This window comes from Lactuca sativa, chromosome 4 (genome assembly GCF_002870075.4).
Source record: "Lactuca sativa cultivar Salinas chromosome 4, Lsat_Salinas_v11, whole genome shotgun sequence".
Lineage (NCBI taxonomy): Eukaryota > Viridiplantae > Streptophyta > Magnoliopsida > Asterales > Asteraceae > Lactuca > Lactuca sativa.
In genome coordinates, this window is record NC_056626.2 from 387637069 (window position 1) to 387660178 (window position 23110).

Below are 23110 nucleotides of genomic sequence, written 5' to 3' on the forward strand. Positions count from 1 at the left end.
TGACTCGTATCGACGATGTGTGCAAGGAATGCATGATATTCCTTTCGCAAGCACTTCTGAGCTTGGATACACGAAATGATGCGAAGGTTCGTACTAGATTTGTCGCCGTAGATAACTAGAGTTTCATTGTTAGGGAGGTTAAGACGAACTGCTTTTCAAAGCACATAATGTCGGCGCGACGATGAATTAACCAATCCATGCCGATTATGACGTCGAAACTTTTAATTGAGACAGGCATGAGGTCTATTTGGAAAGAATGACCATCTAGAGTTAGTGTACAACCTAGGTATATGCAATTAATACTTTCCGTTTTCCCGTTTGCCATTTCTAGAGTAAATGATTCCTCTAGTGCACTTGGTTTTTGTTTAAGTAAGTGAACAAATTTATGGCTTACGAAGCTTCTCTCTGCTCCATTATCGAATAGAATACAGGCATATGAATTATCGAGGAGGAACGTACCAATAACTATCGTATGATCAGCTACGACTTCCTCGTGGCCTAACGCCAGAATCCTTCCCACTCCGCCAGCATTTCCTACCTTCGGGCAGTCTCTCTTGAAATGACCAACCTCGCCACAACCATAGCAAGCCTGGCCCGCACCCATGCCAGGGACTTGGTTAATTGGCCTTGCCGGAGCCTTGCAGAATCGGGCAGTGTGCCCTTTTCTGTTGCAGTTAGCGCACTGCATTTCCCGGTAGGCACCATTATGATGGAAAGTGCATTTATTGCACTTGGGCAAATTTCCGGTATACAACTTCATTGGCGTTGTAGCACCAGGTACAATCACGGCATTAACAGCCACCACTTGTTGCTTCTTGGCAGAGTTCTGCACTGATTTTCCCTTCTTGTTATCCCAGAAATTCTGCTTGTTGTCAGCGGCTTTGGAGGGTTCTGGGATAGTCAGGGTTGTTGTCGTTGTCGGGGTAGAGACTCCGTGATCAATGAGTCTCTGTTCCAGTCGCTTGGCACTATCGAAAGTAGTGGGGTTTGAAGCTAAGACATTCCCCTGAAATGGAGGCACTAGCCCCCAAATGTACCTCTCAATCTTCTTCCCCTCAATGGGAACCATATTGGGGCATAGTGCCACCAGATCGCTGAATTTGGCAGTGTATGCCACTATGTTGGAGCCTTTCATGGTCAGACTCGAGAGTTCCTGTTCCATCTTCTGAACCTCGCCCCTCGGGCAATATTCTTCAACCATCAGCCCTTTAAGAGCTTCCCAGCCCATAACATTTGCCACTATTAAGGTTAGAGACTTGACATGGCTATTCCACCACGACAGGGCTCTATCACTGAAGGTGCATGCAACAAATTTTACTTTGTTTCCTTCAGTACAGGAACAGATCTCAAAGATCGATTCCGTCTTTTCGAACCATTGCGAGAGCGCAATGACTCCACCGATCCCATTGAAGGTTTGGGGCTTACAGTTGGTGAAGTCTTTATAAGTGCACTCTCACGAGTGCACGACGACGTCACCTTGCGTGGAATGAACGACTGTTCCACCTCCACTAGTTCCTTGATTGTTGTGATATTGTGCCATGGCGGTAGCAACAGCCGCAGCTACCGCAGCATTAAGAGCTGCCGTATCAAATTGTGAAGGAGGAGTTGGTGTTTGAGTTGGAGTAATCGGAGAATTACGCCTTGTTGACCTCCGGGGAGGCATCTTTCAACTATAAGTTTAAAAAATGATGTTAAAACAAAGTTCTATGAAAATGTTTGTATAAGTTTTATGAAAATGTTTGTAATTGAACAATGTAAATGTTTGTATATGTTTGAAAACTCCTAGAAAATCCTATATTTTCTACTAGTATAAAAAGTAGTCTTCTACCAAGACCCGATTGTTTTGTATGTTTGTCTCTTTGTAAAAGTGAAAGCTTTTCTCAAGTATGACTATCATTACCAAAACATAGTTTTATATTACCCTTTATGTGAAAAGATCACAATTTGAATATAACGGGAAAATGTATATGTGTACTGCAATATTATTTGTATTAATCACTGAAGTAATAACTACCTTAAAACCAATGGTTTAATTAAGGCAAAATGTGATATGATTGTTACCATACTAATCTGACTATAACATGACGATGAAAGACGTCGGAAGAAATGACATTTGGCACCCGTAGACTTGCAAGTGCCACTGTAGCGAACAACAAAGGTGTAGGATAGTCAATCCAGTATAGATCTATACGCAAAATCACGCTTTCTCTACAGGAGATTCTGGTTACAAAACGTGACATAACGAAATGGTCGATGTGTCATGAAGTAGTATCTCACATTATCTAATCTCTGAATCTTGTTATAGTATACTTGTTATAGTAATAATATTCTATGTATAGTATTCTCTGTATAGTATCCTTTGTACAATATTCTCTGTTATAATATTCTCTGTCTAGTATTCTCTGTTATAGTATTCTCTGTTATAGTATCCTCTGTTATAGTACTCTCTGTTATAGTATCCTCTGTTATAGTACTTGTATATGATAGTATTCTCCTAAACTATACCTATTATAGTTTACTAGTAAGTTATGTATATGAATTGATAATGTATACCCTTGCTACCCAAAGGTACTGAACTAATTGAATAGAACTTTTATGTCTACATATGTATACATAATATATATCTAATATTTAGACGACCTTCGGAAAACTGGTCGGTACCCTAAGTCCACATCCAAACAAGGAAAAGGAAATGAAGCGAGCTAGCAGTCCTAAGTCCTTTAAACATTATGTATATAACTATACATATATATATATATATATATATATATATACATGCTTTTGATAGTATATATAAGTTAAAAGAGGTTTTGTAATACATTTAAAGAGTTTTGAACAATAAATAAATAATGACTTGATGTCAGTATATAAAACGATTTAAAAGTAGTTTGTTTTGAAACACAGTTTGAAGTATATGAAATCCTTGATTGAAACACAGTTATAAATCACATGTGATTGATCTTATAACTAGCATGTTTTCTACTTATATCCCCCCCCCCATAAAAGCATTTAAAATCATTTAAAAGATAAGTTTAAGGGGTATGAACTCACCTGAAGTGAGTGATGCGAATGTAAGATCGGTAAAGGATGCTAAGTGTCAAGTGAGGGCTTGAGCACACACGAATCCTATTTAACATATAATGACACACATATGCTTACATTTAGTGTTTATAACAACTAATTAGGTAATGGAACAACCTTAGGGGCTAAGAAACACTTGTACTGAAGTGTTAAACCACATAGGGTTGCATATAAGGGGTGTAGGGCCTCACTTGGGAGTTTATGGTCCATATGGTATGAACCACATGAGTTTACGACCCAAAGACCATTTCCTCATGAGTTTTCGGCCGTAAACTCATGGTACTATGTATCAAGTTGTGGTTTAAGGTCTTATAAGTCAATATGAAGTGTTCTATGATCAAGTCTAAGTCCTAGGAAGGAATGGTGGCACCATTGCACCACTAACTAGTGTTCACGGCCTAAGGACCATTTCCCCATGAGTTTACGTCCGTAAACTCATGGTATCTTGTACCAAATCAAAGTTTAAGGTCCCTAGCTTATGATTGAAGTGTTTTAGACTTGATCCTAAGGCTTGAGAAGAGATTAGGGCTCACTTAGACCCTTAAATAGAGTTTACGACCTAAGAAGGTTCTTTGGAACACTCAAACTGACTCCAAAATTGCTACAATTTAGCAATTGAAAGTTTGACTTTGATTGAATGCAGGGATTGATATAAGATAGAAATTTCGAGTTGTCACATCAACCCAATTCAACTTCTGGTTAATGGTCAAATGTCTAAAAGGTCAAAAATCAAAGGAAACTCAACCCGACCGAGTACGCCTTGCGTATTCAGCTGGTACACCCAGCGTATGCCCTTTGGGGCCAGTACGCGCAGCGTACCAGATGGGTACGCCCAACGTACTCCTCTGAAGCCTAGCCAACTCCAAAAAGCACTTAATCCCTTAATCCATTGCTCCAAACTCTCAAATATAATTGTAATAGCTAAATAAACATGTAAAGTTGGCAACTTTACTAGCATGCATGGCTTAATGGGGCTCTAAAGCTCAAAAGAGCTTAATGGATGGTCTTAACACATGCATGAACTCAAAAACTCCATAAAGCTTGCACCTTTATGAATGAGGGACCCTTAAAATGTCCATATCTACTAGAATGAGCTCCTAAAACAACCTTAGCTCACAAGGACCAAGAAAAAGGGATGACAATGGCCATAAACCAACACAAAAGTAGATCTGTTTAATGAGTAGCCAAGATAGATACTTTATACCTCTAAAGTCTTGAAATGAAGATGCTAACACTAGATATCTAGGTTCCTTTCCAAAGATTGAGTCTTCACCCTTCTTCTCGTGCACAAACCACCAAGAGCCTTATCTCAAGCTCCAAGCGTCACCCAAGGCACTCTAAGGTTTTATGTTTGTCAAAAGAGGTGGAGACTAACTTAAAATGACCAAATGGATGGTATAATGTTATTTATATAGGGTAGGAACCCCGAAATTAGGGTTTTGCTCTATAAGGAGTATGCCCCGCGTATCCCTTAGTACGCTCGACGTACTCACAAACCACCCATGACCACTTATCCTTCTACGCCCCGCGTTCACAATGAGTACGCCCCGTGTACTCATTAAACCCCTAAAACTCTAAACTTCATTTGGCTCTAACTTCTTCGTCTTTGGTCCGTTTCCAATGAACCTTATATCCACAGAAAGGTGACGAGAAGCCCTACGCTTCTAACAACACACCATAGCCCTAAAACTTCCCGAACAAAAATCCAAAATTCATAAAGGCCTGAGCTAACAAATTACAATTATACCTTTGAGCTCCGAAAACACCATTAAACTCTAGGATCACTGAACCATAACACCTACATTCAAAAATGGCCAAATCCCTTCTTCCTCAAGGCCCCAAGCCTTACGGCAACTGAAGATTGGGCCGTAGTCTCGAGAATGAAGCAATTCTAAATCCGAGTGTTACAAGAAATCATCTTGGAAGCTCAATGCATATTGGATCTAAAAGTGTTTCACCCTTAAGTATCCTTTGAAGGTATAAAGTCTGAAACTTGATGGGTTATTTGCTTATATCTTGTTAACCTTGAGTTTGTGTTCATTTTGGTCTAGTTTGGTATTCATAAGTATGGATTACTCTTAGGGATGGCAAAAAAACCCGAACCCGATGGGGAAACCCGAAACCCGATTATTTCGGGTCGTTATCGGGTTTTTTTATCGGGTTCGGGGCAGGGAGTGGGTTATCCTCGCCCCGAACCGACCCGCCCCGATTATATATATATATATATATATATATATATATATATATATATATATGTTAATGGCACACATCAAAGATAAAATACTTACTGTGGAAAATCTTTTTAGTTATTAACAATCCGGTGTGAACGATCATTTTTTATGTTTTGACGTATTACACTAAAATTAAATAAAATAATTTTTAATATAACATCGATTTAATTTTATTAAAGTGATTCATCATATTTTTAATTTAAAAGGGAGACTAGAACACATATTTTTTATAAGACATCGGGGTACCCTAAAACAGAATAAAGATTTCGTTATGAATTGTTGTAAACCCGATAAGAAACCCGAAACCCGACTGGAAAACCCAAACCCATTGGGGGGCCCCGATAAGAAACCCGAAAGATATCGGGGCGGGTTTGGGAAACCATGCCCCGCCCCGAACCCGCCCCTTTGCCATTCCTAATTACTCTAACCAGAAGAGCTATCCTTTCAGATGTTTTTAGGTGTTAGGAACCATAAAAATGTGATTTTGGTCCTTCTTTTCCTTCCATGCAACAGTTACGGTGTCTTAATGGATTATTAAGTTAGAGTTTTAGCTTTTGGACCCTATATAGCCATGGAAAGTCATAAAGGTGGAAACTTCATTACTTAGAACGATGTTTTGGGTCTAGATCTGAGTTTGGATGAAAAGTCTTTAAGGAATAAGCACTTAATAAGAAGGATTGGATTCAGACGGAGTATATTGCACGTACCAAGAGGTACGCTACACGTACTAGTTTAGAGTCCATGTGGTTTGGATGAGTTGTAACTACGCCCAATGTAGTAACCGAGTACGCGGGGCGTACTCAGTTAGGTTGACTTCCTTGACTTTTTGACTTGCTGACTTTGACCTTTGACTTGGGGTTTGACCCAGGGGAATTTTGGGTATTTTGAGTTGTAGTTTGAGTTTAGGTCAGTGTTTGTTGTATAGGTGACCTGTAGAGTTGACATTTGGAGCAACGTTCTTTTTTGCTATCTTTTCAGACTGTGAGGTGAGTTTCCTCACTATACTTGTGGGTCGAATGCACCAATGCCGACCTAATAGATTGTTATCCTGATTTAGGATGTTGCTATGCTGTAGTGATTTGTTAAGATCAGTATGATTATCTGTTTACTATTATATGTTTTATCTGTTGCATATGTCGGCATGGTGCGGTTGGGTTAAGACAACACTGCTCTATGCGGAAGCCAACAAACCCGGGAGCAAGCCAGATATAAGTTGTGGGCCTGATATGCAAGCCAAACTTATGTTGTGGGCTCAGGAGCAATCCATACATGAGATGTAGGCCAGAAAGGTAAGCCAGACTCATGCTGTGGGATCAGGGGTAATCCAACCTGATGACTGTGGGCCTAGTATGCATGCTGTTATATGTTTGTATGGTGGTATTTTGGAGAAATCACCAAGATTTGACTTACAATTTAAGTTTTATGTTTCAGGTACTTTTGAGGATTGAGGGAAAACAAATACGTGATTGTACACATCCTTCGGTGACATGTTTGGAGATTTTGAGATACATTGATTTTGGGATTTTGTATTTGATACTAGGTCTCCTATGACATGAGTTTTTGATTGAAACAATGATTTTATCTTAATCGGAAAATGAAAATTTTTACTGTAATTTTTGGGATATTACAACATGTATGATCCGAAAAAAAGTTAGAGACCAAACGTATAATTTTGACAAAACCATATGGACGGTTTCAGTAATTTACTCTAATAATTATAAAAGTTAGGTTAAAAAACTCTTAAGTGGTTATCAATAATCGATTGAAATTTGAAAGGTCGAAATTTGAAAGGTCGTAAACTCGTTAAGATTTCAAATAAATATGATGAAAAATAATGATTTATCTTGAATCATTAAGTTTTGAATGACCTATTTTACAAGAATAAATATAACAGAACAGGATAAAAATGGAATCCATCATTTTATTTTTCTCTCCATTTTTAATACCAAACAAGGCATTTTCATTTCCCTCCTTTCTACACGTACCAAACACTCCAAAGGTTAATCCCAATCGTACGGTCAGGAATTATTTTATTTGTTTACCCTAACGATCATGTATACACACACACTCACTCATTGATTACTGTTGAAACCCAAACGACCTTTCGTTCTTCTTTACTCCCGACTAATCAAGAATCAAGATCTGACGACGATAGAAGGCATCTTTCCGCCCAAATTTCATCTGTCTAAGGTAAATCTCTAAAACCCTATTCATTATCTTCTTCCCCGCTAATCCAATTCCCAAAATCATCACTAATCACTACCCACTAATCGATGAAAAGAAAAGAAACGAAAAAAGCTACGAATGTCGCAATGATTCGATGTTTATCGCTTAATTAGTTATCTTCGATCTTCTTTAACGTTTATCTTCTCCTTTCGATCCTCGACAATTGGAAGAAAATCAAGTAAATGAAGCTAGCGTGTGAATTTTGGGGATTTTGACAAAACCCTAGTTTTCATTCACATTTGAAGCTTTGAGGTTGACGATTTTCAGATGCTGTGTTTAATTCTTGTTTTGATGAATATTTTAGATGTTTAACTGCATGTATGTGAAATAATTATAGAATCAATGGAGTTAATTTGTTAATTAATGGAACGAGTTGAATAAATACCTCATTGATCATGTTATCGCAGGAATATTGATCTTCTTCAAATTCTGTAATCTAACGAGCTCGCCGGAAAACATGGAAGATTCACCGGACTTCATCAAACTCCCGGCATCAAATCCTCCCGACGATGGAAGCCAACCTAGTAATAACGAACATAATTCAGGAGTTAGGGTTGAATCAAACGAATCTACAATTATCGAAGAGCAAATCTCAGTGCTCACTGAGAATGGAGTTCATAAGAGAAATGGAAGTCAAGTCAGCAATTGTGAAATAGATGGTATTTCTAACCTTTTTTTTTTTTTTTTATATATTAAATTATCTAATTATTTATTTTTACTTAGTTAAATATAAATATATAATTATATCTTAAGCTTGTTACACTATAATATGTTAGTAGATTTCCTGATATGTTTTTCCATTGACATGGTAGCTATTAAGAGACCTCGAATAACTGTTGATGAACAGCAAGCTTCAGTTCATGTCATTTATAATTCTTTAACAAGGTATAAAGGAAAAACACAATATTGATTAATGCCTCATAATTACATGTTTATACTCTCAAATTATTTAATAATATATTTTGGTTGAAGATATTTCTGTATAAAGTTTTAAGTGTATAACTTGTTTTGTATCAGAGAGAGTAAACAGAAGCTTGAGGAGTTATTACAAAAGTGGTCTGAATGGCATAATCGACATCAATCTTCATCTCATGTAAATTGTTTATATTTATATTTATATTTCTATTTATGTTTTTAAATATCTAAATTTCTCTATTGTTCAGGATTCAAACGCTGAGGTGGAATCTGGTGAAGGGACGTATTTTCCAGCTCTTAATGTTGGTCTAGATAAACCTTCTACACTGGTATCAAATATCAATTCAATATCATCACTTTTGTTAAAAAGACCAAAATACCCCTATGTTGCCTTCTGAAACATGTGTATTGTTTTGTGTAGTCGTTCTGGATGGATGGGCAAACTAGTAATTTACAAAGCAAGGAAGTTATTGCATTGGATAACAATTCAGTCCCGCTGTATGATCGAGGGTACACTTTCGGATTAACATCAACGGATGATCCGAGTATCGGGGACGGGTAAGTAATTTTACAGGAAAATAACAACGTAGTTTAAAGGGTAAAATGGTAAATTTGTTTTTTTTGGTGTGATTAGGGAAATGTTGGGTGGGTCCCGGTGCTTCAATTGTGGGTCATATAACCATGCATTGAAGGAATGCACAAAGCCACGTGACAATGCTGCTGTGAATTCCGCCCGGAAACAGCATAAAAGCAAACGGAATCAGAATTCCATCTCCCGGAATCCGACTCGATACTATCAAGACACTCCTGGAGGGAAGTTTGATGGTTTAAGGCCAGGTGTCCTGGATTCAGAAACAAGAAAACTTCTTGGAATTGGGGTATGAAAAATAAAAATGACCATATTACCCTTTTGAGATTGTTTATTTTCTTTTTTTAATATTAAGAACAAAATTATTCTTTGTTGGTCTGATTAGGAGCTTGATCCACCTCCATGGCTTAACAGAATGCGAGAGATTGGTTACCCACCAGGATACTTAGGTAACTATTTCATTGTTTTTAGTGTAAATTTACATTTTTGGTCCTTTTTTACAATGTTTTTGCCTTTTTGGTCCCTGAGTAAGTATAGCTGGTTTTTGCAATTTTGGTCCTAAAGATTAAAGATAAGTCATTTTAGTTGGAACAGGGACTAAAAATGTTACAAAACTCTCATACAAGGACCAAAATTGCAAAATAACATTTTGGGACAACTGAAAAAGGCCGGCTATACTCAGGGATCAAAAGTGTAACTTAGTCTTGTTTTTATTTGAAGTTTCATTTAAAAGTGTAAATTACATTTTTGGTCCAAGTATAGCTGGTTTTTGCAGTTTTGGTCTTTATTTGAGATTCTTGCAGTGTTTGTAGTCCCTATTCTAAGTAAAATGACTATTTTGGTCCCTGAGTGTTATCTGTTTTTTGCAATTTTGGTCCCAAAACTAGTTATCTACTTGGAACAGCTACCAAAATGTTACAAAAATCACAATTAAGGATCAAAACTGCTAAGAAATTTTTGTGACTACAATTGAAAAAAACCAGTTATAGTCAGGGACCAAAAGTGTATCTTACTCTTGTTTTTTTCAAATGTGTTGATTTGTTAAATTCCAAATGTGTTTTTGGTCCCTCTTCCAATTAAAATGGCTATTTTTGGTCCCCGAGTGTAACTGATTTTTGCAATTTTTGTCCCAAAGACAAGTCATTTTAGTTTAAATAGGGACCAAAAATGTTACAAAAATCTCAGAAAAGGACCAAAAGTGTAACTTACTCTTTTTTTTAAGTTTTATTCAAATGTGTTTTTGGTCCATCTTACCCTGAGAGTAACTCATTTTTTCAATTTTGGTCCGAAAGTTGAGTCATATGAGTTTGAACAGGGACCAAAAATGTTACAAAAATGTCAAACAAGGACCAAAAGTGTAACTTACTATTCAAATGTGTTAAATTCCAGATGAAGAAGAAGAGGAGCAGCCATCTGGGATTGAAATATTTGGGGATGAGGTTATCACTATTACCACTATTGCTAACCCAGAAACCGAAGATGGTGAAATCCTTGATATGGACTTCTCCCCTCCTCCGCCTCCCACAGCTGAGCCGCCATCACCGCCGCCACCACCGCCACCGCCAAAAAAAATGACAGTCCAATTTCCGGGAGTGAACGCGCCAATCCCGGAAAACGCGGATGAATGGAAGTGGGGAGCAAGGGCATGGAAATTCGATTTACCAAGAAACAGAGGAAACCCTAGATTTTTTAATCCACCAGAAACTCATCATGAAGAAAGATGGAATCGGGGTTATAGAGAAGATGGAATTGGGCCACCTGGCGTTGATGGGCCTTTGGCATCGAGGTTTACTGATTACGAGTCTAGAGGATCGAGTCATCATCATAGCCATAGGTCTATGTCTGAAAGACTCAAGAGAAGTCATGATGATGACAGATGGAATCCTTATGAAAACTCAAGAAAAGAAAGGCATCAAGAGGGACACCATAGGAGTTGGAGATGAGTTCCAAAATTAGAAAGCATCAAGTGTAAATGGAGTAGATGGATGGATAGTAAGAAGATGACAGATGCTTGTGCTTTTGTTAGTTTAGGCTTCAGTCGAGTAGTACCTATTATAACCATAGACACACTTGACTTATTGTTTTTCATTGAAGTTGATGCATTGTGGCTGTTGTACTTTATTATTAGTATGGTGGATGCATTTGAATGTTTGAATTATGTTGTGTCCAAAATTAGTGTCTGTAAATCAGGAAAAAATCATTAGGCATTCATACTTGAATTCGTTAGATCATGTCATTAAAGTATCAAAGAATTGGATGAGTGTATGAATAGGATAAATGCACCTAATATACTTGAATCAACAGCATCGACTTTTATTTGAACAATTTGTGTAGTAAAAACGACACAAATAAGCTGAGAGAGAACTACTAGCCTAAATAAATCATTACTAGCCTAAATAAATCATTCATAGTGGAACCCTAGAGAACTACTAGCCTAAATAAATCATTACTAGCCTAAATAAATCATCACTACCTCTAATTAGAATAAAAAAATAGGATTTGGTTTGTTAAATATGTTATATATATAATGTCATTTTTTTCTTTTTCTTTTAAGATAGATAAGGGTGCAGGTGCTCGGTTCGATCTATTTCTTTACCTCCTCGTGAATTGTATATTTGTAACAATATGGACAGAATTTTCGCAACTCCAATCGATTAGGTGTATTGTGTCGGTTCTTTAGAGTAATATATCTGGAAATGCCCGTTGATGCCTTCATTTGATTTGTTTAACACATGATTTCTTTGAATGAAAAACGAAAAACGAGTTCTGATTGTCCCTAAAACTTTTTTACACATTTTAACAGATTAGTGACAAATTTTGAATTATGTAGAAAATCTCTCAGAACTTCCTATACATTTTTGAGGAAATGGTTTATTGTTGTTATTATTATTATTATTATTATTATTATTATTATTATTATTATTATTATTATTATTATAAATTACATAAAATGACCAACTGGTTTACCAAAGGTTATAAACTCAACCCCTGCTAATTGTTTATGACGAACATTGTCCCTATGGTAACTAAAACAGACTTCTTTACCGTTTTTATTTTTTACCTTTAGTTTTGTTAAAATACTATTTACAAAAGAAGAAAAAAATAAATAAATAACACCCCACCCCACCACATTCCTATCCTATACCCCCAACACCCACTCAATTTTAAAATTTAGAAAACTTAATTCACCTCCGATAATCAAATTTGTCAAGATGTAAATAACATATATGAATATATTAAACCAATAACATAGCAAGCTTCAAAGAACATGGAACCAAGTCACCAAGATCATTTTCAGTTTGTATTTACAATTTATTTTTTTCAAATAGCTGGAATATTATTAGGAGACTAGCAAGTAGCTAGTAATTTTTTTTATAGAGAAATAGATAGAAGAGGATTATGGAGCCAATCACTCCAGAAAGCTCTAACTTTATTGTTCCTATTAAAAAAAATACATAAAAGGGAAAACTATGCTATGAATAAAGTTTCTTTTGGGGGAATCTTTTCTACAAGCACCAAGTCGTTCCCAAAGTGCCACAGGACCCAAAGAGTTTCACAAAAATAACATCAAGAGTAATCTTCTTGATTAAGTTGAGGTTGGAGTCATCGAGCCATCTAAAAATGTCAACAATCTTATCTCTCTTTGGAGGCACCAAGTCTGCCCATTTAAAGACCCAGTCCCATAAAGAAGCCGAGAGCATACATGACCAAAGGACATGATTAATCTTTTCATGGGAACTCGAGCAAAATGGACACATTAAAGAGTTAACTTCAACTCCCTTCCGGCTTAAGTTCCATCTAGTGGGTAAACGATCCAAAAGCACTCGCCAACAAACAATGTTAACTTTCTTTGAGATAAATTGATTCCACCTGGTAGCAATAACACCATTAGGGAGAGTAACTGAATCAATAAAGCGCCTCACATCCTTGACCAAAAAAGATTCGAAACCCTCAAAATTCCAATTCCATTCATCAGGAACATCCGTAAGGTTAGTCTCGGCTGATAAGATCAACAACTCATAAAGCTGCCTTTGGGTAATTCAAGTGTGCAGATCACAGGTCCAAGACCATATCCAACCATCTCTCCACTTGTCACTAACCTTGCAATCTTTATATTCTTCAAGTAGGAAAAGAGAGAAAATCTATTATTTAAGGAGGTGTCTCCAATCCAAACATCACTCCAAAATTTTGTAGAACTTCCATTATTCACCTTTCTTCTTAGACAAGAATTAGGAATTATACTCCATTTCCACGAATTCGAGGAAAAGAGAAAGTATCAATACTTCCATGTAATTCATAAATCACTTTTACCCAAAGAGAGTCTTTATCTTTAACTAATCTCCACTTCCATTTTTCAATAAAGCATAATTAAGAGCTTCAAGACTACCAATACCCAACCACCTTTCTTCTTAGAAGCCAAAATTTGATTCCAAGATACCCAAGGAATCTTTGAGGAATTACTATCACTTCCCCAAAAGAATTTAGCACGAAATGAATCAAGATTTTTTTTTAATCTGAACAGTCATGAGATATCAGGAAAAGAAGTAGGTACCTATGAAGATAGAGGAAACCAAGACTGATCTGCCCCAATCGAAAGCATGCTAGCCTTCCATTTCGTCAATTTATTCTTGAATTTATCAATAATCGGTTGCTACCCATGAAGACAAGCCATGTTAGAACCAACCGGGAGTCCCAAATAAGAAAATGGAAGGTTTTCTGGTTTACACCCTGTGATAGTAGCCAACCGTTGAACCTGGGCAAAATCGACTCCAACTCCAAAGAGGCTAGATTTGTGTAGATTAATTATCAACCCAGAAACATCGTGAAAACAATTAAGAAGTTGGAAAAGTTTAAGAATATTACCATGAGACCACTTGCCAAGAAACAAAACATCATCTGCAAACAACATATATGAAATCTGCACAGAATGCACTTTAAATCCTTTAAAGACGCCCACTGCAATGGCATCTTCAACTGCAACATACAAAACCTCCATCACAAGAATGAAAAGGAAGGGGGAGAGAGTGTTACCTTGACGTAACTCTCTATGAAGGGAAAACTCAGCAGTAGGGCTACCAATAACTAAGATAGACGCCTTCGGAAAATAAAGATAACCACGAATCTAAGAAATCCATCTATAGTTATGAAAATATACATTAATTTAAGAACCCAAAAGTTAAAACTGTTTTCAGTTTGTATCTACAAAGTTCTAAGCACGTAGGAACACACCAAAAATTGATTTTAGTTTGTTATTTTACTTACCCCCTTACGATATCTCTTTGTGTGGTTCTTATCCCTCTAAGAAACACATAAAATATTAATTACCAGATGAAATCAAAACAAATCTCTAACATTGTAAATTTTCAAACAAAATTTTCATTTTTAAAACACATAAAACTCAATGTATCATTTCTCAAAAACCACCAATGTATCAATTGTCAAAACACAAATCAACAAAATAATTGATAATATCCTAGAATCCTCAAACATAATCTTGAACAGGTGTGTACAATCAAGCAGGCGCCTTCCTGTGATCCTAAGAAGTACCTGAAACACATAACACACAACACGGTAAGCACGAAGCTTTGTGAGTTCCCCAAACTACCACATACACAAATAATAAGCCTCTCATGGCTATAGATTAGCATGGATCCTCTAGTCATGCGTCTCGGTGAGGACCCTCCGGTCTCACGACATGGTGTGAACCCTCCGGTCATGTGTCTCAGTGAAGACCCTCCGGTTTCACAGCTCAGGTTGGAACCTCCAGTCTTGTATCTCAGTGAAGACCCTCCGGTCTCATAACATGGTTTGGACCCTCCGGTCCTAACTCAATAAGGCACAAAATAGTATAGCATATACCACAAAGACAAAATGTATAATATCACACAACTCAAAAAAAGCACATAGGACCCTCCAATCATGACTCAAATAGGACCCTCCGGTCACACAGTATTACCACTCAGGTAACTATACTGAGAAGACTCACCTCGTAAGTAAAGCAAGTATGTCTCATACTCGAACCACCGATCTAGCCTTCGCCTATGTCACACCCCAAAACTAAGAACGACGGAAACGTTTTGGGGCGGAGGACGTCATGTACAGTATCACAACAATGAAAAGTAGTAAACAAGCAACAACATCATCCATTGCATTAATAATAGAATTATTATACAAGTATGTTCTATCAAATTTTGATAAACACTAAAGCATAAATCAAAATGAAAGATGACTCTTGAACAAGCTCCATCTTCCTTTCTCCTTGCATCGGTACCTGTCTATGATGACCTAAGGATACAAGTAATTTTGAAAGCGAGTATCAACTTTGAAGCTGGTGAGATCATAAGTATTTTAGTGTCTTAATTTGTATGTAAGAATTTGTAAGTAATTGAATTGTAAGTATTGAAAATGTATATGAACTGTAAGTATGAAAATGTTTGTAAAACAACTGTAAACGTTTGAAAAACCCTATAAATCCCTATGATTCCTACTATTATAACAGGGAGTCTTCTACTAAGACTTGACTGATCTCTATGTAGTCTTCTACCAAGACTTAACTGTTCTATATGTTCGTCTCTTGTAAAAGTGTGTAATTTTCCCAAGTGAAAATATCACTAAATGTGTGTACAGGGAAAATTAATGTAGTACTAAATCGTAACGCTATAAGAACTACTGTTGTACTAATTACCTTAAACCGGATTTATATTAAGGCATTATGTGATAAATTGCACCATACTATCGACTAGTAACAACGACATACGAATGGTCGTAATAACGGAATGACGTTTGGCACCTGCAGACCTGCAGGTCCGGCTGTAGCTAGCAGCAAGGTGTAGGATTGTCAATCCAGTATAGATCTATATGCAAACTCACGCTCTCCCTCCAAGAGACTCTGGCTACAACTCGGTTCATGACATTTAAGTCATGCTCCGATTTAAATCACAATAATTAACGTATTCTTGTATATGTAATGTAATGAACTGTTTTAGCTGTAATGTACGTGCTCTCTACCTAGCAAGTATAGTAATGTAATCATTCTAGTATAGTTGTATATGTTCTCTTCCTAGTATAGTTGTATATGTAATGTACTGTAATGTTCTAGAAAGTATTGACTCATGAAAGAACTGACTCATTGTATGATATCGCGTTCTAGTAATTGTTCTAGTATCTTCCTAAACTACCCATATGGTAGTTTACTAGTAATCTAACTGGTACGTATGAACATGGATGTATACCCTTGCTACCTAAGGGAATGGGATGAACTGGAAGGACCTTTTATGACTATATATGTACACATGATATATAACTAATATTTAAACGACCTTCAGACGAGTACCTGATATCCCACCAGACCACATCTCAAGCGCGAAAAGGAAATAGGGTGGATAGCCTTCCTAAGTCTTTTAAACATTTCTTATATAACTATACATATAGAGGCATGCAATTTATAATATAAAAGCATAAATAGGTTTTGTAAAACATTTGAAACATAATTATTATTTTAAGAAAAGATCGACTTGATGTCAACCTATAAAACAATTTGAAGGCATGGGTTTGATAAAACAGTTTAGTATAAAGAAACATTTGTTTGAAACACAATTGTAAATAAGTTTGAAATGTGATATACAGAGTAAAATATACAGTGTAATAAGGAGTTTAAAACATATAAAATGTTTATAAAAATCATTTGAAGGAAACTGTTTGGTAAAACGGCTAATGAGTAGCCAAATCATTTGAATGCTGTATATTAATCACATGTGATTGATGTAATAACTAGCATAATTCTACTTATTAATCACATGTGATTGATATAATAAGTAGCATGATTATACTTGTATCCCCCCCATAAAACATTTAAAAATAGTTTAAAACATTAGTTAAGGGGTATGAACTCACCTGCAGTAAGTGACTGGAATTGAACGGACTGTTATCGTAAGGAAGGATCGGGCAAGTGCTCGGTGTCAAGTGAAGACTTTAGACACACACAATGATCCTAATTACATATGAAGACATATGTATATAAATAATTAGTGATTAAAAACACTAATTATACAAGTATAAACATTTAAACGCGAGGAAAACACTTTTGGTCAAGTGCTAGGAGGCTAATGGGTTGCAACAAAGGAGTGCAATACCTCAAATGGGAGTTTAAGGTCTAATGACCATGTTCTTTGGAGTTTACGGCCCAGGGGAGTAAGCTCCTGGCCGTAAACTCTCAACCAAGTCCCTAAATGGTGTCTACCAATTATACAACTCATGTGGTGAATTGTTTCAAGGCTATAACAAGTGTTTGGGTGCCATATTAACTCCTTTGGGGAGTTTACGGCCCAGACACCATATTCCCTTGGAGTTTACGGCCGTAAACTCCCTTGGGAGGGTTTTTATGGTGTTTTTAATTCTCAAACATCTCTAGGTAATGATCTATGTTGGGTTCTAGGCATAAGGAAGGAGTTAGGGTGTCATTTGACCCCTTTATAGGTGTTTACGGCCCAAGAACTACTCTTGGCCGTAAACTCCTCAATACTTGTGATTCCTTATGTTTTCTAGGCTTTAAACACTTTAGGGTACTTGTCCTAATTTAAGCCTAAGCCTTAGGAAGTGTTTGTGGCATCAAAACACCCCTATTTAGAGTTTTCGGCCCATGAACCATTTGGCCATGTGTTTACGGCCGTGAACACCCCTAGGTGTTGGTATCTTGATTGCTTTGGGTCTTAGACACATCAAGGTAATGTGCTAGGCTAGTCTCTTGGCTAAATGAAGGCATTCAGGGCATTTTGGGCACTTAACATGGATTTCACGACTCAAGAACACCCTTGGCCGTGAACTCACTTTTCATCCTTGATTTTAATCCCTTTTGGTGTCCTAAACATGCAATGAAGGCTTCTAGTTCGAGTTCTAAAGCTTTGAGGGTCATTGGAACCCTTAAGGACCTTAAAATGGAGTTTACTCCCCAAGTGTTCTTGGGCGGTAAACTCCCAAATCTTGGGGTATTAATCCGATTTTGATGTTTTCTAGTCATATACACACTAGCATACAAGTCTAAGGTAGTTACAATTCACGGGGAAAGGGCTAAGTAGCATTTAAGCCACATATTGGAGTTTACTCCCCAAGAACGTTCTTGGGTGGTAAACTCCCGAGTCTAGTCATTTTGTTATGAAATTGATGTTTCTAAACACAATCTAAGCTATATAACATAACTAGATCGAAGTACTCACAATTTGGGATAAAAACCCGAAGATCCGTGAGAGAGAATTTTGACTTTTCTCTAAATGGAATTCAACAAATGAACCAATTTGGTTTAGAATTCTATTTATAGTCCTGAGATATTTTTGGCAGAAAATATTTTTATTCCTGGAACGAACTCTAATGTCCTAGAGTATTGGAATAACGGTGTTGCACAAAACCCTAGTGCAACCACTCTCCTAATATCTCCTTAAGTGTAAAATCCTGAAAACTGCCAAACTTATACTCGAAGTCTGGTATTTCACTGTAACTATTCTAACTTCTATTGGATTGATATGGTTTGTTCATAATGGAAATTTCGGGTTGTCACAGCCTAACATATATCGTAATTAACTCTAATTAATAAACGAACCCAAAAGATGTTAGGCTAAACCCACTACTAATTCTCAGAAGGATAAAATACCATTTTACCCTTCCATGGCCTCTAAAGTCCACAGTTTGACTAAACCATAAAAGTCAATAGCAAGTGCGTACACTGGGCATACATCCCTTTACGTTGGGCATACTACTTCGCCATGCATGCATCGGGAAACTTCGACGCTACGCTGCGCGTATCTGGGAGTACACTCAGCATATGTCCCTAACTTACTTTTCCTACTCTCCTGGTCTTAATCCGTTAATACCATAGCTATAATCTCAAATCTGGACTCACTAAGGGCTAATACTCCATAAAGTTTGTGACTTTAAGCCTTTGCATGACTGAGAAAGTCTAAACCCATAAACTCTCACTCCTTACTCACAAATGTTCTCATATATCATACATGGGGAGATCTGGACGTCAAAGATCCTATTTTTATGAGTCCACTCCACTAGAGACACTTAAAAGGACAAGTTGTCACACCCCCAAACCAAGGATGGCGGAAACTTCCGAGGGGTGGAGGACTTCATGTACAGTATCATAATAATGAATATAACAGCGAAGGAAGCACACACAACCATCATAAATATAATTTAAAAGGTTACATCGTTGTACGAGTTACATGTTTCCAAATAAATTACATCATGATGACAAAATGAGTTTTAAACTTAACGCCTTAGCGTCCCGTCCTCAAAAGCAGTTGATTACCTGTTCACTGATTTCCTGAGAATACAAGTAGTTTTGAAAAGTGTCAACAATTAAGTTGGTGAGTTCATAAGAGTTTTATTTGAGAAAGAAGCCGTTTTCCTTGTAAAAACGATAGAGTATGGTTCCAAAAAATCCAATATTTTCTTTAAAAAAATTTGATATGAAAGCTCCTGTGAAATAATGTACCCTAGAAAGACCTATAGTTTCCTTCTATAATCTCCAAGTGTATATAAGTTATATAAAATTAAAGTTAAATAAACCGTCGAATGTAATGAGTCTTCCCTAGGCCCACAACCAAACAAGGAACAGGAAATAAGGTGGACCCACCAATTCTAAGTTGATCACGACTAAATTTTATATAACTTTAGCATATACACTTAGTAATTATAGCTGAAAACTAACAATTCTAGGTGGAATGTAGTCTTAAAACCAAACACCGAAAATGTACTAGTGTTTTCCATACTAATAATAGTATAAGTAAGTTTAAATGAATGAAATCCCATAAATCCTATGTTTTGTTAATACTCCATTTGAGTTATTATAACCATGCTATGACCTAGATGTCCCGTGCTGACGTTCTTCAGGCATCAGAAATGTTATGACATTTGTCACCCGTAGACCTCGAGGTCCTACTGCAGCTAACAACAAGGTGTAGGGTGTCAATCCCAATATAGATCTATACACAACTATCACGCTCTCCCTACAAGAGACTCTGCTTACAATACAGGACTTAAATGCGTTACTTGAAAAGTACCGTGAAGCGATGTCTCACAAATTAGTCATTAACGAATTTACGTGTAGTGAAATGAAAACCCTTTCTTGTATTGAACTGAAACATAAACTATACCTATTATAGTTTATCAAAATGTTTGTTGTGATGAAAACCCTTTTTGTGTAAATGAAACATTTAGTATTGAGTTTGTAGCATAAATGAATAATAAACTATACCTATTATAGTTTATCAAATAATGGTAGTAGTAGTTGAACATAAACTATATCTATTATAGTTTATCAAAACGTTTAAATGCAATGGATATAACTTTGTTTATTATAGTTAACTACTATATTTTTGTAAAGGTAAAAACCATTTTGTTTTCTGATATATACCTTTTACTAAGGTGAAATAACATGTAATATAACAACATATATTTACATAAAAGTACACACCTTGCTCAGCAAGTTACAAGGTGTAAATGAATTTGTTAACTATTTTTCTAGTTTTAGCTTTTCTGTTCCTGTTTTTAGAAAAGTTATAGAAAAATCATGAAAAGTCGAAATCAGAATCCATAAATTCTGAGAGTTTAGAAATTGTGTCTAGTTTGTTCATAAATTTTATTATGATTTTTAGTGACCTCTAATTTGTTCTTGAAATGATAGGCAGTTTTATATAAATTGTATAAAAATCGTATGGAGATGTGCAAGTAGTCATTTTAAAGGTATGAACCTGAAATATTTTCACCTAAAACAAATTTGAAAACTAAAATTTTTAAGTTGCCCAAAACAGTCCATGAATGGAGTTAAACTTTTCTAATGAAAGCTGATGGATGAGTTTAGTTGTTTTCTTGGTGTAAATTACACGAATGGTCCCTATGGTTTAGGTTAATTTACGTGTTTGGTCCCTAACTTATTTTTTAAATTGGAAGGTCCCTAATGTTTGTTTTTGTTACGCGCTTGGTCCCTGTCTTACCTAAAGATACTATTTGCCCTTGATATTTTAATTTATTTAAGTAAGCACACCCCGAACCCCACTCCACTCACCTTACCTTACCTACCCCACAATTTTTTCCTATTTAAATAATAGTCTTTTTAGGTAAGACATAGACCAAACGTGTAACAAAAACAAACCGTAGGGACCAAGCATGTAACAAAAACAAGTAGTAGGGACCTTCCGAGTTAAAAAAATAAGTTAGGGACCAAACGCGCAAATTACCCCAAACCATAGGGACCATTCATGTAATTTACTCTAACTTGTATTCCCCCCCTTAAAACTTCAGAAAAACATGAAAAGATAGGGGGTATGAACTCACCTTGAGTGATTTCAGTAGATGGATGATGAAGAAAAGAAGTGTTCAACTTAAGAACACTTGGGAGATGCTTGAAGATTCGAAGATCCAACAACAAATATGACGATATTTGTGTAAGGAACCCTTGATTTGAGTGAAGAAGTATAAGGAAAACAAGTGAGGGATGAAATATCTTACCAAAGGTGGATGAGAAGCCTTAGAACTCCTGGAGAATTCGAGATTTTGGAGAGAAGAGTGAGAGAGAAAAGTGTATTTTGCTAAAAGGTGAAGTTGTTGGTGATTTTTAGAAAGGTGTAAGAGTGGTTGACTCTTGGTGTGTATGTGTGTGTGTGTGTTAAGGAAGCTTGTGGGGAAAGGTAAAAGGTACAAAGAGTGGGTAATGGCTGATGTGAATAGTGACACAAAGCATAAAGCATGAATAGTGAATAGAATGTGTCATAGCTTTTGGGAAAAGTCCATGGACTCAACTTTTGTACTTTGCCTTAACTCTTAAGAAAAGGGGTGGGTTTTAATACTAAAATCCTTAGGATAAGTTTATTTTATGATCTTAGAGTGTTAAAATTAATAAAATAAAGGTTTGTATGAAAATCCCGTGCGAAATCCATCGAAAACGGGCTTATAACGAAGTCGTGGTCGAAAACCGGGTGAAATGGGCCTTCCTGCGAAGTTGCTCGGATAGGACCGAGGTTCGGTCCCTACTGCCATGGACCGAAGGCGAGATGACCCGAAATAGCCCGAAGGCGAAATAGGCCAAAAGTGGGTTCGGTCCGAAGGGCTTGGTTCGGTCTTAAGCTAGTTTCGGTTCAGCAGCTTCGGGTTCGGTCCTTCATCAGTTCGGTCCTTAGTACTTTCGGCCCTTATAGAGAAGCTTCGGCCCTAATAGGGACTTCGGTCCTAATAGGTTATTTTTCAAGAAATCTTTTCGTTTCGAGCGATTTTTGACTCGGTTAAGGGTCGGGATGCCCCAAATGATTTTAAAAAGTTGAGGGAGGTTATGAGAGAGATTTGGGAGAGATTTCACATGTTTGGAGAGATTTCACATGATTGGAGAGATTTGGGAGAGATTTCACATACTCGGAGAGATTTAGGAGAGATTTCACATACTTGGAGAGATTTGGGAGAGATTTCACATACTTGGAGAGATTTGGGAGAGATTTCACATGCTTGGAGAGATTTGGGAGAGATTTCAGATTGAGAGATATAGAGCGAGAGAGATTTAGAGAGACTTTATTTGCAACTTTTGTGAGTGTTTAACTTCGAAATGCAAGGTTTGTAAGCCCCGTTTTTCCTTGTTATGATTGTTATACGCCCCGAGGGGTTTGGAATAATGTTTTATCGAGTAGTTTCATCACTTACACCGATTAGGGTTTAGAATTTCTGAACACATGACACTTCTAAGTGATACTTTATATTAACATAGCGAGTTGTACAATAGAAAGCATAATGAAAACCCTAATATACGAGGGTTAGCTGAGTTGACCGGTCTGACTTGTTGACTTTATTTGACTTTGACTTGACCGGAAATTGACGGTTGTCACACAAGTATTAGGCTATGGAGTTCAAAAAACTCATAAAGCTTCAAGCTTTGGGACATAAACTCTAAAATGAACCATAATATGCACAAATCAAAACAATAAGAAAGCTTTGAGCTTGATACCTCCAAATGATACACCAACCATAGGGAAACTCAGATCCAAAGCTTGGACTCCAACTCTACTCTCTTCAAAGCTCTTTCTTC

The 23110-nt window shown here is 36.6% G+C and overlaps 1 protein-coding gene across 1 annotated transcript; it reads left to right on the forward strand.

The window, feature by feature from the left end:
• The first annotated feature begins 7995 nt into the window (after positions 1 to 7995).
• LOC111894534 (uncharacterized) lies at positions 7996 to 11200 on the forward strand. Its single transcript, XM_023890609.3, has 8 exons — positions 7996 to 8197; positions 8351 to 8423; positions 8556 to 8631; positions 8702 to 8782; positions 8875 to 9011; positions 9088 to 9331; positions 9428 to 9491; positions 10432 to 11200. The coding sequence occupies exons 1-8, from the start codon at positions 7996 to 7998 to the stop codon at positions 10983 to 10985; spliced, it is 1431 nt and encodes a 476-aa protein (XP_023746377.1). The 3' UTR covers positions 10986 to 11200.
• The last annotated feature ends 11910 nt before the right edge of the window (positions 11201 to 23110 follow it).